The sequence below is a fragment of the Balaenoptera borealis genome (genome assembly GCF_965194805.1).
Source record: "Balaenoptera borealis genome assembly, chromosome: 1".
Taxonomy (NCBI): Eukaryota; Metazoa; Chordata; class Mammalia; order Artiodactyla; family Balaenopteridae; genus Balaenoptera; species Balaenoptera borealis.
In genome coordinates this window covers 45,963,789-45,985,672 of record NC_138860.1, presented here as the reverse complement: position 1 = coordinate 45,985,672, position 21,884 = coordinate 45,963,789, and the positions used below count along the sequence as shown (strand labels likewise).

Below are 21,884 nucleotides of genomic sequence, written 5' to 3'. Positions count from 1 at the left end.
CCAGAGTGATAAATTGGAAGTCAGGTCATAGTTCTCCTTTGCTTTGAAGCCTCTAATAACTTCTATTCACATTCAGGTTAAAAGACTTTAATGATAGCTTCCAAGACCCTATGTAATCTGAGCACTTTCCTCACCCCTATTCTCTTTTCTGCTCTGACATCTCCTAATATGTTTAGGCCTCAGGGAGAGTCAGCATCTTCCAAAGCCACATCCCAATAAAGCCAGCCACCAATAAAGCCACATCCCAATCTAGTGGCTTTCACCTTGGCTGAATATCAGAATCACTTGGAAAGCTTTTAAATCCTAGGGCCTCAAAGGTATCACTCCAGACTAAGTAAATCAGAATCTTTGATTGGGGTACAGGCATTCGTATTTCAAAGGTTCCAGAAGTGGTTCTGAAGAGCAAACTTTTAGTCTTTTACCAGGAGAAAGAATCCCCTTCGTAAAATCCTTTATAGATAGACCTTTGATTTTACTTGAACATTTCTAGTGGTGGGAATATGTGATAGAAGCTTTTTTTCATTTATTAATAACTTTATTAAAGCTTCTTGGCTGTTTTTGAGACTTAGCAAGCTTGTTTCTGCCTGAGGGCCTTTATACTTACTGCTCTCTGTTTCAGGAACCCTCTTCTTCTAGATAGTCCACATGGCACACACTCATTCTTCAGGTGTCTGCTAAGTTCCCGTCTTCCACCCCAGGACTCCATACTTTCTTACCGTCTCTGCCCCATTTTTCTTCATAGCGCTTATCATTCTCTGAACATGTGTGTGTTATTTGCTGTACTAGAATAATATAAGCCCTAAGAGGGTAGAGACTGTGTGAGTATTATTGATTCTTATAACACCAGTACATAGAACTACGTTTGGCTTAAAGTAAATAAGTAAATAGTTTTGTATGAATATATATTTTTTAAAAGTTCTTCCCTTATATTGAATTAAAATTAGTCTTTTGTGTGTAGCAGTCTTGATGTGTCTTTGTCAAAATACTTATGTTGGATTCTATACTTATTTCAGATTCTGCTTCTATCTACTAGTCCTCAGATAATTTCATATAAATATACATTCTTATATGCTCCTCTAAAGGCTAAATATTTACATTCCTAATTTCTTTTATTCCTCATATGACATTCAAGTTTGTTGGTGTATAATTCTTGAAATGCTGTCTCTAGAACAGTATGTAGTGTTATGGTTATGATTTGATAAATGCAGGATATGATAGGCTTTTGATCTACCTCCATTATCTGAACATTATTTTGTGAATGCTGCCTGAAATTACATTAATCTAGCTCTGTTCTTTGGAAAGAAGGGTGAGGTAAAAATAAATACATTAGACAAGTAACCCTGTTGAGTTTTTTGTTTGTTTCATTATTTTGGTCTTTCCATATCACAGTAGAAAATTATGATAAAAAACATAAAATTTACCATATTCAACATTTTTAAATATACAGTGCAGTATTGTAAGTACATTCACACAGTTGTACAACCAATTTCCAGAACTCTTTTCATCTTATAAAACAAACTCTGTACCCATTAAGCGACAGTTCCTCATTTCTTCCTCCTCTCCTCAGCTCCTGGTAAGCACCATTCTACTTTGTGTTTCTGTGATTTTGATTACTTTAAATACCTCATATATGTGGAATCATACAGTATTTGTCTTTCTGTGATTGGCTTAATGTCTTCAAAGTTTATCCATGTTGTAGCACCTGCAGAATTTCCTTCCTTTTTAAGACTAATATTCCATTGTATGTGTTCACGTTATTATTTTTTTATAAATTTATTTATTTTTGGCTGCGTTGGGTCTTTGTTGCTGCGTGCAGGCTTTCTCTAGTTGCGGTGAGCGGGGGCTACTCTTCATTGCAACGTGCGTGCTTCTCATTGTGGTGGCTTCTCTCGTTGCGGTGGCTTCTATTGTTGCAGAGCAGGGGCTCTAGGCGTGCGGGCTTCAGTAGTTGTGGTGTGCAGGCTCAGTAGTTGTGGTTCGCGGGCTCTAGAGCACAGGCTCAGTAGTTGTGGCACACGGGCTTAGTTGCTATGCGGCGTGTGAGATCTTCTAGGACTAGGGATCGAACCTGTGTTGCCTGCATTGTCAGGCAGATTCTTAACCAGTGTGCCACCAGGGAAGTCCCAGTGTTCATATATTTTTGAATCATAGTTTTGTCAATTAACATATTAGTCACCCCCTCTTAATTTTGAAATGCTGTATAGATTTCATAAACAGTATTTTATCTTTTTGGGAAAAAAAAAAGTTCTTGAGCATCTTTCCTAAGCAAGGATGCTCACTCTCACCACTTCTATTCAACATGGTATTGGAAGTCCTAGCCACAGCAGTCAAAAAAAAAAGAAAGAGAGGGAGGGAGGGTATCCAAATAGGAAGGGAAGAGGTAAAATTGTCATTATATGCAAATGACATAATACTCGATAGAAAACCGTAAAGACTCCACACAAAAACTATTAGAACTAATAAATGAATTCAGCAGAGTAGCAGGATACAAGATTAATATACAGAAATCTGTTGCATTTCTTTACACTAACAACGAAATATCAGAAAGAGAAAGTAACAAAACAGAACAATCCTGTTTAAAATTGCGTCAAAAAAAAAAAAACAACCCTAGGAATAAATTTAGCCAAGGAAGTAAAAGACCTATATGCTGAGAACTATAAAATTGATAAAGGAAATAGAAGATGATTCAAAGAAATGGAAAGACATCCCATGTTCTTGAATTGGAAGAATTAATATTGTTAAAATGGGCATACTACTCAAAGCAGTCTACACATTTAATGCTATCCCTATCAAATTACCCATGACATTTTTCACAGAACTAGAATAAATAATCCTAAAATTTATATCAAACCACAAAAGACCTAGAATTGCCAAAGCAGTCCTGAGGAAAAAGAACAAAGCTGGAGGCATAACCCTCCCAGACTTCCGACAAGACTACAAAGCTAGAGGTACGAAAACAGCATGGTACTGGTGCAAAAACAGACATACAGATCAGTGGAACAGAATAAAGAGCCCAGAAATAAACCCACACAACCTGTGGTCAACTAATCTTTGACAAAGAAGGCAAGAATATACAATGGAGAAAAGAGTTTCTTTGGCAAGTGGTGTTGGGAAAGCTGGACAGCCACATGTAAATCAATGCAGTTAGAACATTCCTTCACACCATACACAAAAATAAACTAAAAATGTCTTAAAGACTTAAATATAAGACATGACACGATAAAACTCCTAGAAGAGAGTATAGGCAAAACATTCTCTGATGTAAATTGTAGCAATATTTTTTTAGATCAGTCTCCCAAGGCAAAATAAATAAAAGCAAAAGTAAACAAATGAGACCTAATCAAACTTACAAGCTTTTGCACAGCAAAGGAAACCATAAACAAAACAAAAAGACAATGTACGGACTGGGAGAAAATAGTTGCAAATGATGACACTGACAAGGGCTTAATTTCAAAAATATATAAACACCTCATACAACTCAGTATCAAAAATCAAACAACCCAATCAAAAAATGGACAGAAGACCTAAATAGGCATTTCTCCAAAGAAGACATACAGGTAGCCAGCAGGCACATGAAAAGATGCTCAACATCACTGATTATTAGAGAAATGCAAATAAAAACTACAATGAGGTATCACCTTACTCTGATCTGAATGGCCATCATCAAAAAGTCTACAAATAATAAATGCTGGAGAAGGTGTGGAGAAAATGGAGCCAGCCCTCTTACACTGTTGGTGGAAATGTAAATTGGTGCAGCTATGGAGAACAGTATGGAGGTTTCTTAAAAAACTAAAAATAGAGTTACTATATGATCCGGCAGTCCCACTCCGGGGCATATATCCCGAAAAGGTGGAAACTAATTTGAAAAGATACATGCATCCCAATGTTCATCGTAGCACTGTTTACATTAGTCAAGACATGGAAGCAACCTAAGTGTCCATAACAGATGAATGGATAAAGAAGGTGTGGTACGTACACACACACACACACACACACACACACACACACACACACACACACACACACACTCTGGAATATTAGCCATAAAAAATGAAATACTGTCATTCGTAGCAAAAGTGGAGATTATCATACTGAGTGAAGTAAGTCAGACAGAGAAAGACAACTATATGATATCACTTATATGTGGAATCTAAAAAATAATACACATGAACTTATTTACAAAACAGACTCATGGACATGGAGAACAAACTTATATTTACCAAAGGGGAAAAGGGGAGGCGGAGGGATAAATTAGAGGAGTATGGGTTTAACAGATACGCACCACTATATATGAAATAGATAAACAACAAGGATTTACTGTATATAGCATAAGAAACTATATTCAATATCTTGTAATAACCTATAATGGAAAAGAATCTGAAAAAGAATTTTATATACATATGTATGTATATATGTATGTGTGTGTATAACTTACTTTACTGTACACCCAGAACTAACACAGAATTGTAAATCAACTATAGTTCAATTTAAAAAAAAAGTTCTTGAGCATCTTTCCCAAACAGTGGGCTATTATTTCCTTGTTCTGGCAATAAAAATGTAGTAATGACACTGTTCTTAGAAGTGCATGTCGTTCTTTCATATTTCTTTTTCATCACATATTCCCTCCTTTTTTCTTGTATATACAGCTGGAGAGGCAATACATATGGTAGAAAGAATGTGTATCATGTTCTTCCTCTGGTTCTGGTGCTTACTAGCTTATAACCATGGGCCTTGGACCTCAGTTTCATTGGTTTTTCTCACTTATGAAATGATAATAACGTTAACTGCCTTGATAGTTGTTTTGATGGGTAAATAAGGTGTATACACAAAGTACCTTGCCCAGTACTGGTTTTTAGTATTTGAGCTTGTTAGAGAGCTGCTTCTGTATTTATGCTCCATATTTAGATACCATCTCATCTTCTGCATTGGAATAATTTTGCATTGCATTAGCAGACTTTGGGTGAGGTCAGCAGCGGGCAGGTAGTGCTTACCATTCCTCTTAAATCCTGCTTCCTTAAGAAATTCTAATTAAAAAGGCATAAATATCTTCCCTCAGAACTGTAAATTTTTCATAACTGAATTATGCCTTTCTTTAGATTTAAAATTTCATAATAAAGGAAATTATCAAAATATAAGTATTTGCCAATAATTCCTATAATCAATAAAGAAAATTTTTAAGGGAATATAAACATTTGTTTAATTTATTCAAATGTTTGCCTGTGTATGAGTGACATTCCCTAGACCTTTCAGGGACATGTGGGAAATAAATGACATTATTCAACTTAGAGCAAATTCAGTTATCAAGATGTTTTTAGAATTTAGTTTTTGGGGTTTTTTTTTTTTTTTTGGCCACGCTGCGCGGCTTGTGGGATCTCAGTTCCCCGACCAGGGATTGAACCCGGGCCATGGCAGTAAAAGCCCGGAATCCTAACCACTAGGCCACCAGGGAACTTAGAATTTAGTAAATTCAGTAAACATACTTCGAAGTTGATGCATTGAAAAGGCCTAAATGAAGATTTCATGCAACCCGGTTTTTTGTTTTGTTTTGTTTTCCTTAACTAGATTACAGCGAGGCAAGAAACAACAGATTGAAAATGGTAGTGGAGCAGAAGACAATGGAGACAGTTCTCACTGTAGTAATGCATCCACACATAGCAATCAGGAAGCAGGACCTAGTAACAAACGGACCAAAACATCTGATGATTCTGGGCTTGAGCTTGATAATAACAATGCAGCAGTGGCAATTGATCCAGTAATGGATGGTGCTAGTGAAATTGAATTAGTATTCAGGCCTCATCCCACACTTATGGAAAAAGATGACAGTGCACAGACAAGGTAAGCGTGTGGATTAGTTTCATATTATCTGAATTTAGAATGTTAGAATTTAGAATGTTAAGGAGTTAAAAGGCAATTTTAGATAAGAATTAAGGGTGATATTTGTCATCCCATTGATTGCCAGGGTTTGGTTGGATATTTTCGCTGCCTGCATTGTTGTTTTCGTCTTTCCTCATGTGCTTCCCACCCACAGTTGCATATCTGAAAGGAATGACCCTTCTAGGTAGAGGAGGAGAAAGGATCATTTAAATTTCTTAACAATGATGCTCCGGTGCCAGTAGGCTCTAAAATTCATGCTGGCCAGGATGGCTGCTTTACCGCTATATAACTCTAGAGAGCCTGCCCTTGAGTGCGTATACGCATCAAATATTTGTTGAGTGAGTGAGTAAATGGTATACGATGCTTTGAAAAACGATTAGCACTTCAGTGCTTAGTCTTAAAAACCTAAAATTTATTAATTCTTAGACAAGAAGAAATTTGCTCATATTCTTAGTATTCTTCTTGCTGCTGTAGACTCAAAACTCTGATCATTGGGGTTGAGGGGTATGTTCTTTTTTTTCCTCTCAGTACAGTGTTATTTCTACTTGATTCTTGTCATTTTATGTCATATTTTATGGATGGCAAGGTAGGTAGAGCTTTCATGGCCTGGTAGATAGTGAGCTTGTACTTCTCCTGTTTCTGTACCTTTTCGATAAGAAATTTTTAGATAATAGAGGAATAAATTTCTGATGTTATTTTGTCAGTAATTGAGACATTTTACATTTTATATACCTTTTTGGAAATGTATTAGTTTTATAATTTATGTATGTTTTACCACTAATCTAGAAATTAAGGTTTTAATGATTTATTTTTCCAGATACATAAAGACTTCAGGTAATGCCACTGTTGATCACTTATCCAAGTATCTGGCTGTGAGGTTAGCTTTAGAAGAACTTCGAAGCAAAGGAGAATCAAACCAGATGAACCTTGATACAGCCAGTGAGAAGCAGTATACCATTTACATAGCAACAGCCAGTGGCCAGTTCACTGTAAGTATTTAAAATAATAGGCTGTTGAAATTGGGAGTACATTGATCATCTGAGAGTGGCAGGTTGTGGGGTGGGGCCTAATAAAATGGTACAGACCCTGGAAGAAGGAGAAATTGCAACAGGTAGTTAACTTGATACATCCTTTGTTCTTTTATGAATAGTATAAGTGACAACAAGTTTATCTTAAGATTTTTTTTAAGATGGACTTTTGTTTTAATTGGGGTATAGTTGTTTTACAGTGTTGTGCTAAGATGGACTTTTATGTTTGTTCCATCTCACAATTTTGTGCTTTGAGCAGTTTTCATAATTCTTTCTTTTTTTTTTTTGTTTTGTTTTGTTTTGTTTTGTTTTAGGTGTTAAATGGCTCTTTTTCTTTGGAATTGGTCAGTGAGAAATACTGGAAGGTGAACAAACCCATGGAACTTTATTATGCACCCACAAAGGAGCACAAATGAGCTTTTACTAAAACCAATTCTGAGAATGAACTTTTTTATAGCCTATTTCTTTAATATTAAAGATGTACCGTCATTACTTTTATGGACAGAACATTGGATATGTTGTTCAGTTTTCTTTCTGAGCCAGATTCGTTTACACTATTAGAATCTTTTCCCCTTAATTTAAGATATCCTTTTTTGGAAGGGACTGCAGTTATTCAGTACTTTTTCTTTCCTTTTAAAACTATATCTAGGATGTATGTTTTCACAAAGTGTGGTTCCATTTGGAGCATCTTGGAGCTTTTGACCCAGGAATTTTTCATAGTTCTGTATTCTTAAGTGAAGATTCAGTTGGCCGTCCTTTCCCCTCCCTTCAAAAGTTTTTTAGGCCTACAGAATGTTAAATAATATGTATTTTGACTTTTTTTCCTTGAGTCTTGTATATTTATAGTTTTCTATATAAGCTGTAGTATCTTCATGAAGACCAAGGCTCAAATTTACTGTGCGTAAAAAACAATTCTCATAGGATTATTATTTTCATGGTGTTTTCTTCCATAATATCTCATTTAAAAAAAAAAGTTCTTTATGAACTTAGTGTCCATTGTCATGCAATGTTATTTTCTTCCATTTTTTTCTCTCTAATTTTGGAATTTCTGATCCTGGGAAAGAGAACCAAACAAGATCTCAAGTTCTGTGAGAACTTGGTTCATTCACAGATTTCATTGAAGAAACAAAAATTAAATTGGTCTTATGTAGTCTTCAAGTGTATATTTAAAGAAGTCTTTTTTTGCATTTAGTTCTACTGTCATCTCAGTTCCTTTATTATGTGTTATGTTTTTTCCTATTAAAATACCAGAGACATGGAGATATTTTGCACTTTAGCCTTGATGAAAAGTACAAGATATGTTCAAAGCTTCCCTAATTCTTTTCTTATTGGTAGCCACATAAGTTTCAAAAATAACATGGCACATAGAAGTAACAATGGGGAAAAATTTGCTTCTGTTTGAAAAGTGTGTTTAGCGTTTTGGGTTGCCATATCAGTTTATAAATTTGGTGCTCTGCTAATTATACTCTTTCTAGAGAAGCAAGTTAATGGAGCTTGAGCCCTGCCTTGATGTGTAGTGAAAGATAATTCTGTAGAAGAATGTCAGCCAGCATGGTAAAGTTGTTCTACTCTTCTTAATTTAGTTTTATATTGAAGGACAGTGTTTGGTGTTTAGAGCCAAAAGGCTTTATGATTACAGGTCAGAAATAAGATTGACTTGCGTTTTATTTTTCGTCCCTGTCCTGATTCCAGGTATGTTTCCAAGTTTATATTATCACAATATTTACAAAAACATGTTTGCATTGAGAATTAACCATAAAAGGTTTTTGCCAGGGGAGAGTCATCCTCTAATACCATTGTAACTAAAGCCTGTCTAGTCATTGTAAATATTTACCTGTCATTTTTGACAGATTGGGGCCAGCTTGATATTTTAAATCTTCACTCCAATATGAAAATTAAAAGGCTTGTTCAATTTTTTTACCATTTTATTGAAAATATTTAAAATCTGTTTTTACCTTGGGAATCTGTGCCATGAAATTTGAAAACCACCAAAAATCAAGGGAAATTTTGTATTCAGTTCCTTTTCTTGTATAACGTTAAATTGTATAGATTATTAATGCATGTCCACTGAATATAACCCTGGTTTTGTGATATAACTGCTTAGATTTTATTGGTGACATTAGGTTAGTGGTTGCATTAAATAACTAAATTCCCATTGTGATTATTAATTGAAATTTGTCTTTAAGCAAAAAGTTATTTGTGAATATAAGCTTTGTGCTTGGAGAATGTATGTGTTTTTATCTGTCAGTATGGGAGGATGTAAATTCTTTGCATCATTAGTGAATTTATTGGATGTGTAATCCTTTGAAAAATATAATTATAGGTATTTGATAAGAGCATTGAGTGTGTAGTGTTGTGTGTGTGTATGTATGTGTATGTGTGTGTGTGTTTTGGAGGGTGGGTACTATTTACTATTAACTACCAGCCATTTCATAAAGTATTTATTATCTAAGTAACTTCTATAACCACCGTCTCACCTGAGGAACAAAAGGCTCACTAAATAGGACCTTTGGATAATACATTATCATTTAAAAATTTATTATGGTAAAATATATATATAACCTAATTTATCATTTTAACCATACAGTTAATTCAGTGACATTAAGATACATTCACAATGTTGTATAACCATCACCACTATCTATTTCCAGAACTGTTATCCCAGTCAGAAACTCTGTACCTGTTAAATGATAATTCCACATTACCACTCCTACCCCCAGCTCCTGGTAAACTCTGTTCTACTTTCTTTCTTTGACTTTGACTATTTTAGGCACCTTATATATGTGGAATCATGCAGTATTTGTCCTTTGTGTCTTATTTCTCATAGCATAATGGTTTTAAGATTCATCCATGTTGTAGCATGTATCAGAATTTTATTCCTTTTTATGGCTGAATAATATTCCACTGTATGAATATACCACATTTTGTTTATCCATTCATCTGTTGATGGGCCCTTAGATTGCTGGACACTTTTTGCTGTTGTGAATAATGCTGCTATGACCATTTTTGTACAAGTATCTGTGTGAGTCCCTGCTTTAAATTCTTTTGAGTATATACCTGGGAGTGAAGTTGTTGAATCACATGGTGATTCTATATTTAATTTTTTGAGGAACTGCAAACTTTTCCACAGTGGCTGCACCATTTTGTAATTCCTCCAGCAATGTAGAAGGATTCCACTTTCTCCACATCCTAACTAACACTTGTTATTTTTGTTTTTGTTTTTAATAGCTGTTGTGATGGATGTAAAGTGTTATTTCATTGTGGTTTTGGTTGCATTTCCCTAATGGCTTGTGATGCTAAGCATCTTTTCATGTGCTTATTAGCCATTTGTATATATCTTCTGTGGAGAAAAGTCTGTTTAAGTCTTTTGCCCATTTTTAATTGGATTGTTTTTCTGTGTGTGTTGTAGGAGTTCTTGATATATTCTGGATATTAATCTGTCATCAGATATATGATTTACAGATATTTTCTCCCGTTCTGTGGGTTGCATTTTCACTCTTTCAGTAGTGTCCTTTGATGTACCAAAGTTTTTAATTTTGATGAAGTCCAGTTTTTCTTTCTGTTGCCTGTTCTTTTGGTGTCATATCCAAGAAGGCATTGCCAAATCCAGTATCATGAAGATTTTCCGCCAAGAGTTTAGATCTTTGATCCATTTTGAGTTTTGTATATGGCGAAAGGTAAGGATTCAGCTTTGTTTGCATTTGGATATCCAGTTTCCCCAGCAACATGTGTTGAAAAGACTGCCCTTTCTCCATTGAATGGTCCTGGCAGCCTTAATTAATTAATTTTCAATTGATGAAAATTAATTGACCTTATATGTCATGGTTTATTTCTGAGGTCATATTCCATTGGTCTGTATGACTGTTCTTTTGCCAGTACCAGTCAGTTTTGATTATTGTAGCTTTGTGATTAGTTTTACATTATCATTTTAAATCTTAATGCTGGGGAAGACAATATTTCACTTGTACATTTAAGAAAATTGAGCCTTAGGATTCTGACTTGGACAACTAAACAAGAAATAATTAAAATTCCAGATGAGAAGAGGTGTCTGTTTTGAATTCCCATCACATTTCTAGTTAGAAATATTTGGTTTTCTAAGTCTTAGAAACATGATTATTAGAAAGGAATAGTAATTAGTGTTCCATTGTTGTAATTATAAAAATGGCTTCTTTGAGAACTTAATGGAGTAAGGACCTCTGAAAATCTGATGTTCCATAAAAGCAATGAGAACACTAAAAGTTGTCAAAATCAACTTTGTCAGAACTCTAAAAATTAACTAAAGGCTGCCAATAGTCTAAAAAGCACTTATTCAACAGAAACCGTAACAATATATTTTGTAACTTGTGTGTGTGTGTGTGTGTGTGTGTGTGTGTGTGTGTGTGTGTGTGTGTATGTGTTATACTGCTTAAGAACCCTGCTTTAGAGTCTGGATTTAAATTCCAAAATTCCAATGCAATCTGCCTGGATTTAAATTCCATGCATCACTAGCCTTGGGCAGGTGATGCCAAGGTCATCATTTGACCTTGGGCAATTCTTTTTTGTTTCTCCAGCACCCACCCGCAATGGGCAAGTTGGTTTGTAACATTTTATATTGCCCTGTCTATCTTTCCTTAGTTCCAGGGTAGCCTTGAAAACAAGTAGCCTTGCAACTATGGTAGCTGTTAAAACCAGCAGCCTAGTTGCCACTGGAGGGGACTTGAAACTAACCAAAAAGTCCACCCCAGAGAACTATCACTATTTGACCTGTCTGGTACCTCACTGAAAAGCTCTATTCTCAGAGCTTGTCTTTATTTAACCTGACTCTACTCGCTGTGTGCAAACAGCTCTGTCTTCAGCCTGTTTGTGAAAAGCAGCTGCAGTTGTTTACCATAGAAGCTGCCTGAGGCAGTGATAACAATTGGGGCTAAAAAGACACTGACCAAAAAACAAAAGGAAAAGCTGAGGAATGACATACCTGTAGAGGACTTTGAAAAGCTCCAGCATATTCCTGGGAATCTAGAAGGCCACATGCGCAAGGCTGTATGCATGCCCAAGAGAAAAATGAAGAAGGCACCATTCTCACCTGTGACAGAACTTGAGGCTCTGCAAGTAGGAAGTGAAGGCTAGGGCAGAGTTGTAAACTGCATGTTGGAGTGTTGAAGGCCTATCCCAACACATTCACAGAGCACTTCTTCAATGCTAGGAGAGTTATTGTTTGAAGGCATTTAAGGAGATTTCTGTCCAATCATTAGCTGACTTCTAAGCTAACAAAACAGAATATAGTGGTCACACTCAGCAAAGAATGCAGACTTTACAGAATTAGTCCAAGAAGTTCACTAACAATAGCAAACACAACAAACCCTGGGGAGGGAAGGGATTCTGTTGTTCAGAGTTGCCACATTATATTAAACGTCTAGTCTCAACAAAAATTTACAAGACATGCAAAGAAACAAAGTGTCTGGGAGGAAGCCCAGATGTTTGACTCATTAAGCAAAAACTTTGTTAGCTTTTAAAAGCATGTTCAAAGAACTAAAAGAAACTATATCTTAAAAGCTAAATTTGAGGATAATTTTTCACTAAATAGAGAATAACAATAAAGAGAAATTACGATAAAAGAACCAAATAGAAATCCTGTATTGGAAAAATATAACAAGTGAAATAAATTCAGCAGAGGGCCTCAAAAGCAGATTTGAACTGGTAGAAATATTCAACAAACTTGAACAGAGGTATAAAGAGGTATCAATTGAGAGTGTCCTATCAGAAAAAAAGGAAAGGAATAGAAACTAACACAACATTGTAAATCAACTATACCCCAATATAAAATAAAAATTAAATTAAAAAAAAAGGAATGAAGGGGAAAAAAGCTGCAGAGATCTGTGGGACACTGTCAAGTGTATTAGCATAATGGGGGTCCTAGAAGGAGAGGAGAGAAAGGGGCACAAAGTGTATTTGAAGAAATAATTGTCCAAAACTTTACAATTTTATGAAGAAGAATCCCCACATCTCAGAAGCTTAACTAATGCTAAGTAAGACAGACTTTCAGAAGCAGCAAGAGAAAAGTGATCGCATACAAGGTATCTTTAGTAAGATTAACAACTCACTTCTCATGGGAAATCATGGAGGGAAATCATGACATAAAAAGCACTGAAAGAAAAAGACAGTCCACCTAGAATTCTGTATGCCACAAAATTATTCCTCAAAAATGAAAGAAATTAAGATGTTCACACATAAAAACAGAACAAATTTGTCACTAGCAGACCTGCCTGCCTTACAAGAAATACTAAAGAATCCTTTAGGCAGAAATGAAAGGTCATTAGATAGTAAGTTGAATCCACACAAATAAGTAGCACTGGTAAAGTTAACTACATAATTAAACATAAAGGACAGTATATTTGTATTAGCTTGGGCTGCTATAACAAAATACCATAGACTGGATGGCTTAAACAGCATACATTTGTTTCTCGTAGCTCTGGAGGCTGGGATGTCCAAGATTGAGGTGTGGGTAGCTTCAGTTCCTGGTGAGGGCCCTCTTCCTGGCTTGTAGACAGCTGCTTTATCACTGTTTCCCTGCATGGTAGAGAGAGCTCTGGTTTCTTTCTCTTCTTATAAGGACACTAGTCCCATAATGGGGCCCCACTCTCATGACCTCATCTGAACCTAATTACCTCCCGTAGGCCCAACCTCCAGCTATCATTACATAATGGGTTTGGGGAAGAGACATTCAGTCTGCAATAGTACTTTTTATTTGAAGGTCTTCTGATTTAAAAGAAAACCACATACAGTAATAAATATGAGACTGTTGACTGGGTTATAATGTGTATAGATGTAATTTGTATGGCAATAGCATAAAACATCAAGGAGGGAAGAGCTATATTGGAGCAAAGGTTTTATAGACTATGGAAATTAAATTGGTGTTAATCTGCAGTCAGATTATTTTAAATTAAGATGTTATCATCCCTAGCACAACCACTAAAACAATAACTCCAAAATCAGTAAAAGGAATTAAAATGGTATATAAGAAATTAACATTTAACACAAAAGAAGGCTGTAATAGAGGAATAGAGAAATAAGACATAACAGAGAAAACGATAAGCAAACTGGCAGATACAAATCCTCTTACCATGAATTACATTGGATGTGAATGGACGAAACAGTCCAATAAAAGGCAGTTGGCAGAATGGATTGAAAACATGCAACTATATGCTGTCCACAAGAGACATGTTTAGTTTCAAAGAAACAGATTGGTTGAAAGTAAAAGGGTGGAAAACATCAACAGTAACCAAAAGAACCTAAATAGCTATACTAATTTTAGACAAAAGAGACCTTGGGCTTCCCTGGCGGCGCAGTGGTTAAGAGTCTGCCTGCCAATGCAGGGGACATGGGTTCGAGCCCTGGTCTGGGAAGATCCTACATGCTGCGGAGCAACAAAGCCTGTGCACCACAGCTACTGAGCCTGTGCTCTAGAGCCCGCGAGACACAACTCCTGACCCCGTGTGCCACAACTCCTGAAGCCCACGCGCCTAGAGCCCATGTTCTGCAGCAAGAGAAGCCACCCAATGAGAAGCCCGCGCACTGCAACAAAGAGCAGCCCCCGCTCCCCGCAACTAGAGAAAGCGCAGCAACGAAGACCCAACACAGCCAAAAATAAAGAAATAAATTCATTAAAAAAAAGAGACCTTAAGACAAAAATTGTTAGTAGAGACATAATCATTTATAATGATAAAAGAGCCAGTCTTCAGGAAAATGTAACAATTGTAAATATGTGTCCACCAAACAACAGGACCCTAAAATACATTCCCAGATGAGGCAGAAACCAGCAAAATTGAAGGGAGAAATAGACAATTCAACAATAATAGTTGAAGTCAACACCCTGTTTTCATAGTGGACAGTTTAACTTGGTAGCAGATCAACAAGGAAATAGACTTGAACATCACAGTAAACCAACTAGACCTAACATAGCAAGAGAAAACTTTACCCAGCAATAGTAGAATACATATTCTCAAGTGGACATAGAATGTTCTCCAGGGTCGGTGATAAGCTAGATCATAAAACAAGCCTCAGTAAATTAAAAGAAAAAATTATTCAGTTTATGGACTTTGGCTACAATGAAATGAAATTAGAATTCAATAGCAGAAGGAAATTTCGTTAATTCATAAATATGTGGAAATTAACCAATACTTAAAAAAGGTCGGAGGAAATATCAAAAAGCAAATTGGAAAATATTTTGAAGTGCATGAAAATGAAGACACAACATAGTAGAACTTATAGGATGCTGTGCTTAGAGGGAAAATTACAGGTGTAGATATTAGCCAAGGAAATCTCTAATAACCTAACCTTCCACCTTAAGACTGTAAAGAGCAAACTAACCGCAAAACAAGCATAAGGGGGGGGAAAACATTGAAGCAGAAATAACCGAAATAGGTTATAGGAAAACAAAAAAATAAAAGATGGTTCTTTGAAAACATCAACAAAATTGACAAACCTGTTGAGAAGAGAAGACTCAGATTACTAAAATCAGAAATGAAGGATATCAACTACTGACCTTATAAAAAGAAAAATGATTATAAGGGAATAATATGAACAGTTGTATGCCAACAAATTAGGTAACCTAGGTCAAATGGACAAATTCCTATAAAGACACAAACTCTGAAACTGGCTCAAGAACAAATTGAAAATCTGAATAGATTTATAATAGATTGAATTTAAAAAATAACAACTTCCCACAGAGAAAAATGCCCAGACCCAAATGACTACACTGGTGAATTCTACCAAATGTTTACAGAACTAAAACCAGTGCTTTGTAAATTCTCGCAAAAAATAGAGTATACTTTCTAACTCATTCTGTGAGGCTAGTATTTACTCTGGTACCAAAACCAAAGGCATCACAAGAAAAGAAAACTACAGATCAGTGTTTCTTATGAATACAGACATGAATCTCAAACAACAACAACAAAAAGCCCTACTAGCATGCCAAATCCAACAACATATAAAATGATTAATATAGGACATCTGATTCTAGGAAGATGGAGTAGTATTTTCCCAGAATAGGCAGACAGAAAATAGATTAGTCATTGCTAAGGGCTGGAGAAGGATTGAAGATTATGGCTATGGGGTTTCTTCTTGGGGGAATGAAAATTAGTAAGTCTAAAGTTGGTGATGCTTGTACAACTCTGAATATTTAAACCCCCCCCCGAAACAGTTCCTTAAATAATACTTTAAAAGGGTGCATCTTATGGTTAAGTGTCTTATATCTCAATAAGGTTGTTATTTTTTAAAATGACTCCCTTTATAGAAGACAAATGGGTCTTCAGTTACAGATACAACTTTCTGTGCCATTCAGCATACTCTTAGTCTAACCCTAGTAGCCTTTTGGGCCCAGTTAAAATTAGAGGTGTATCTTAGATGGTGTCTAAGGTTGCTTCCAGCTTAAACATTTAATGATGCACTCTGATGCTTACAAACAGCATGTTTTCTTACCACAGATGATTTATTTGGTATAAAACTGTGACCTTTTTGAATATGGCTATACATTTTATTACTGTTACAGAAATTCTCCTGTAGCTGCTATACATTTGAAAGTTTACAGCTAGAAACCACAATTTTCCTTTTGTAATTTTATTTAATTAAGAATTGATTTAATAAATAAATGAGTTGTGTAACTAATCTGTGATTATTTTAGCAGAATGTAATTGAAGAGCTCTCTTCAGTGTTCTTAAGTTATACCAAATTTCTTTCAAATGAGCTCCTCAAAATCTTAAGTGATATTCTTTCATTGTGTATAGCCCTTAATACCAGTCTCCAGGTGGCTGTTTTAGTTTGCTAGGTCTGCCATAACGAACAGACAGATGGCTTAAACAACAGAAATTTATTTTCTCACTGTTCTGGAGGTTAGAATTCCAAGATCAAGGTGTTGGCAGAATTGTTTATTCTGTTGCCTTTCTCCTTGGTTTGTTGATGACATCTTCTCCTTTTGTCATCACGTGGTACTTCCTCTGTGCATGTGTGTCCTAATTTCTTAAAAGGACACCAGTCATACCAGATTAGGGCCCATCTCCAGTGACCCCACTGAATCTAAATTATACCCCTTAAAAGACGCTATCTCCAAATACAGTCATTCTGAAGTACTCAGGGTGTTAGGACTTCAGTATGAATTGGGGAGGGTGGGGGGGGGAACAGTTCAGCCCATAACAGTGGCTAATGCTTGTTATTGGCCTAGACACAATTTAGCAGGCAATTCCTAAGGTAAAGATGAAAGCATACTACTAACTTACGCTAAATTAATCTTTTAGCAAAACATAAGATGGCCAGAGTCTTAGACTAAATTTTATTCATTTGGTGACCAGTAATAAAAATATATTGAAAGTACTGCTCAATTGGCAAGTAAAAGTTATTTTCTAAAAGTGTACTTTTTCTGTTTAGTCAGTGGATTAAATTTTAAACTGCCTGGTTTAAACCAAACTCCATTAAGATGATACCAAAGGAATACATTTTTAAAATGAATAAACTCAACAGGTCAAAGATAAGGATTTTGGAGACAGATGTTAGCTGTCAGCACATTGGGAAGATGAATGTTTTCACATGGATGGTGAATGGTCAGTGGTAACTGATAGAGAGCAGCATGAAGAAAGATCAGGAATGTCCACAAAAACTTTAAAAATTGGAGCCCTTGGACTGCTGGAAAAGATAAGGGTACAAAATGAGCATGAAAATTGGATTGGTTAAATGTGTGTATAAGGAGTATTTGGATCCACAGAAACCATCCTCACCACTAGAAGACTGCCTTTCCATTGTCCCATCAGGAGAAGGGTGATTGGTTCTCTATAAAATATGAGCCAGAGCTGTGTGAGACTTGGGACACCAGGCATAGCAGAGGGGACCCCATCCTGAATGGTGAGATGACCCTGTTCCCTTCCCATACAAAGTCCCCAGAATGCTGGCATTCTGATGACCACTAGGTAGAAGACTGGAGGATTCTGCTTGGAGAAACCCACAATGACATTTGAGGGTAACCCAAACAAAAAAGTTGCACTTTCTCAGTCGCCTTGCAGTATGGTGCACCAGTAAATAGACTTGAATAGACCTTTGCACACTGAAATATAAGAAGCTAGCCCAAGTCACCAGTCATTTGAGGAAAGCCTCTGACATGAAAGACAGACTGAAACTATAACAGATCAAAACTGATGAAAGATGAAAAAATGAAAAAGATAATGCAGGAAGCAGAAAAAAACCCAACTTTAAAATCTCAGAAACTCGGGGCTTCCCTGGTGGCGCAGTGTTTAAGAATCCATCTGCCAGTGCAGGGGACACGGGTTCAAGCCCTGGTCCCAGAAGATCCCACATGCCATGGAGCAACTAAGCCCATGCGCCACAACCACTGAGCCTGCGCTCTAGAGCTCACGAGCCACAACTACTGAGCCTGCGTGCCATAACTCCTGAAGATCGCGTGCCTAGAGTCCGTGCTCCACAACAAGAGAAGCCACCGCAATGAGAAACCCGCGCACCACAACGAAGAGTAGCCCCCACTCACTGCAACTAGAGAAAGCCTGCACACAGCAACGAAGACCCAATGCAGCCAAAAATAAATAAATAAATTTATTTAAAAAAAATCTCAAACTCTTATATTCACAAATTAAAAGTAATATCTTTGAAAGGAAATATGCGAGAATAAAAGAACTTGGAAATTATACAATACAATAGGAAAAATGTTTAAGACCAACAGAAGTATTGGAATGCAAGTCAAATGCATCTCACAGAAAGTGGTAAACAGAAAGGTGGAAAATAGAGAAAAAAGTTTAAAAATCTACCTAGAAGGCCCAAAATTTAACTGTAAAAAGTTTTAGGAAGAGAGGAAAGGTTAAATGGAGAGGAAATTATTGAAGAAACAACGTAATAAAATGATTCAGAAGTGAAGGACCTGGGTTTCCAGATTCAAAGGACCCCGAGAGTGCCTAGCACAAAGAATAGTAAGAAGCTGCATACCAAGGACAGGAGCATGTGATAAAAGGATTCTGAAAGATCCAGAAAGGAGAAAACACATGCACATGTTCAAAGAGGTAAAAAACCATAGTACCAGTCATCTCAAAAATAGTATAAGAAAATTATATCCTCATCTTGTACAGTATTTAGTATATAGGAATTTAATAGGTGGTGCCTAAAATTGACTGAATTGAAAATTCAAAATTGAAAATAAGAGTACTGTTGGTATATTATGTAGAAATAAGGAGTGGATCTTTGGCCCACTCCTTCCACCTCTAAGAATTTATTTAACTTGTGAAATAATGTATATGTACTACTTTGGTAAAAAAAAAAAATTTACCTTCTGATCTCATTTCTGTACGTGAATCTGATGTAACCATGGCCAAGTGTCTTAGTTCCTCTACCCCATTAGCGGTGTCTTCTGTAAGATGAAGGGGTTGATGTTGCCTATGATCCTTTCTATCTCTAAAACATGAACTTTTATCTTTGAAAGTATAAAATAGAATCTTTACAGGGTTGAGCACATTCTTATCAAATGTATTGAGATTTTCAAGTTGTGACAGATTACTGAGAGAGCTCTGGAATTTAATGCAAGTTTACCTGTTATCTTCAAAATGTTGTTTGCAATGATTTTGCTATCAATTGAGTCCAAAGTATAATGAATGGTTGACGGTTTCAGATATGGAAGATGCTCAGTAGGCCAGTGGTTAACCATAGTTTTGTAATAATTCTGTTCCAGAACTTTCTATGGAACTGCCTTTAGTCAAAAGTTGACAGTCAAACTTTACGTATGTCTATATTTCCTTTAATAAAGGTAGATCACCAAGTGGCTAAAAGCATGAGTACTGAAGTCAGCCTGGGATTGGATCCTGGCCCTTTCATTTGCCAGTTTTACAGTGGAATTGGATAAATCTCATTTAGCTTTGCTGTAAGCTTATGTGATATAATCTGTGTAAAGACAACAATGTGTAGTGCTAAATCTCACATAAATATAAGCTATTAAAATTAACATGCCACTTCCTAGGAAATGTTTTTACCTGGCAAATTTTATTCTCAGGTCTCTATCTGGGGTCCCCAACCCCTGGGCCATGGACCAGTTAGAAACCAGGCCGCACAGCAGGAGGTGAGCGGCGGGCAAGCAAGCGAAGCTTCATCTGTGTTTACAGCTGCTCCCCATCGCTTGCATCACTGCCTGAGCTCCGCCTCCTGTCAGATCAGCGGCGGCATTCGATTCTCATAAGAGCACGAACCCTACTGTGAACTGCGCATGCTAGGGATCAAGGTTGCGCACTCCTTATGAGAATCTAATGCCTGATCATCTGAGGTGGAGCTGAGGCGGTGATGCTAGTGCTGGGGAGTGGCTGCAAATACGGATTATCATTAGCAGAGAGGTTTGACTGCACAGAGACCATAATAAATCAATTGCTTGCAGACTTATATCAAAACCCTATCAGTGAGTGGCAAATGAAAACAAGCTCAGGGCTCCCACTGAGTCTGCATTATGGTGAGTTGTATAATTATTTCATTATATATTACAATGTAATAATAATAGAAATAAAGTGCACAATAAATGTAATGTGCTTGAATCATCCCAAAACCATCCCCCCTCCCCCTGACCTTGGTCTGTGGAAAAATTGTCTTCCACGAAGCTGGTCCTTGGTGCCAAAAAGGTGGGGGACGGCTGGTCTATATGATTTAAAATTCTCTCTTCATAGGGACTTCCCTGGTGGTCCAGTGGTTGAGAATCCGCCTTCCAACACAGGGGACATAGGTTTGATCCCTGGTTGGGGAACTAAGATCCCACATGCCATGGGGCACACTAAGCCCGCACGCCTCAACTAGAGAGCCCGTGTGCTGCAAACTACAGAACCCATGTGCTCTGGAACCCACACCACAACTACAGAGCCCATGTGCTCTGGAGCCCACATGCCACAACTAGAGAGCACATGTGCTGCAACTAGAGAGAAGCCCGTGTGCTGCAACAAAGAGCCTGTATGCTCTAGAGCCCGCACACCACAACTAGAGAGAAGCCTGCATGCCACAATGAAAAATCCTGCATGCCGCAACAAAGATCCCGCGTACTGCAACTAAGACCCGATGCAGGCCAAAAATAAAATAAATAAATAAATTTTTAAAAAAGGACTGGGATGGAGGCAAGCCCCCTAGACCTCTTAAAAAAAAAAAAAAGTGATTCACTGGGGACCATTATATAGTAATCTACCCCAGCACATTAAAAAAATAATAATAAAAAAAATAAAATTATCTCTTCACAGTCAACTTCAATTGCATAAAATAGGTTGAAGAAGTTTACAGTTTTGGGATAACTCACATTTACAGTTTACTCACATTTTAAAGTTAATAGTCTTATCATCCCCCCCGAGAGCCAGAAAAGGGTCCTCGGGCTAGAAGAGGAGTTTCTCTGCACAGTGGGGAAAGAGAGGCAACAGAGAAAGGGATCATGGCTATGATTGTAAAGCAGCGTAGCAAGTGTAGACAGTCTTTCTTTCAAGATGTTCAGCTTTTGTAAACTCTTGCTGGGCCTTGTGATTTCCCTTTCCTAAAGAGTGGGAGTCAGTCTCCGTATGGAGACTAACATTGTGAGATGCCCACTTTTCCAGCCTCCTTTGTAATTTTAAGGCTGAGATTGTTATAAAAGACAGTTTGATCCTGCAAATTGGTTGAATTTGCTATCTTGCTGGGTCTCTTCAATGAGAGTAGAGACACTGGGCAGGAAAGATTGACATTCTCAGAACTGGAATAAGAGTTTCGGAAAGATTTGGATGAATGAGTATCTTAAATCCTTAACTCCACTGAGCCTAACTTAAAATGGAAGAAACTCCTTAGATATTTGCTGCCTTGGTGTATGACTGCTTAATAACCTCACTTCAAGTGGTTAGTTACCTGGGAAAAAGCAGCCTATATGTTCTGTTATCCTTAATATCCCCCATTGTCTCCAGGACATACAAAAACAAAGTGTGACCTGAAAGAATGGTTTCTTTTTTTTTTAAATCATGTATACTGATATGC

The 21,884-nt window shown here is 36.8% G+C and overlaps 1 protein-coding gene across 9 annotated transcripts in view; it reads left to right on the top strand.

Moving 5' to 3' along the window:
* RNF2 (ring finger protein 2) overlaps positions 1 to 21,884 on the top strand; it is a 95,423-nt gene that overhangs the window by 47,510 nt on the left and 26,029 nt on the right. For 6 of the 9 annotated variants that reach the window (XM_082402029.1, XM_082402032.1, XM_082402031.1 and 3 more), the window contains exons 5-7: positions 5,563 to 5,835; positions 6,692 to 6,863; positions 7,217 to 9,238. In XM_082402029.1, coding sequence (XP_082258155.1) covers positions 5,563 to 5,835; positions 6,692 to 6,863; positions 7,217 to 7,318 — 547 coding nt within the window. In that variant the 3' untranslated portion in view covers positions 7,319 to 9,238. Of the gene's footprint in view, positions 1 to 5,562; positions 5,836 to 6,691; positions 6,864 to 7,216; positions 9,239 to 21,884 lie in introns of those variants that run through there. The other 3 variants (XR_014247426.1, XM_082402036.1, XM_082402034.1) reach the window with 1 other exon arrangement.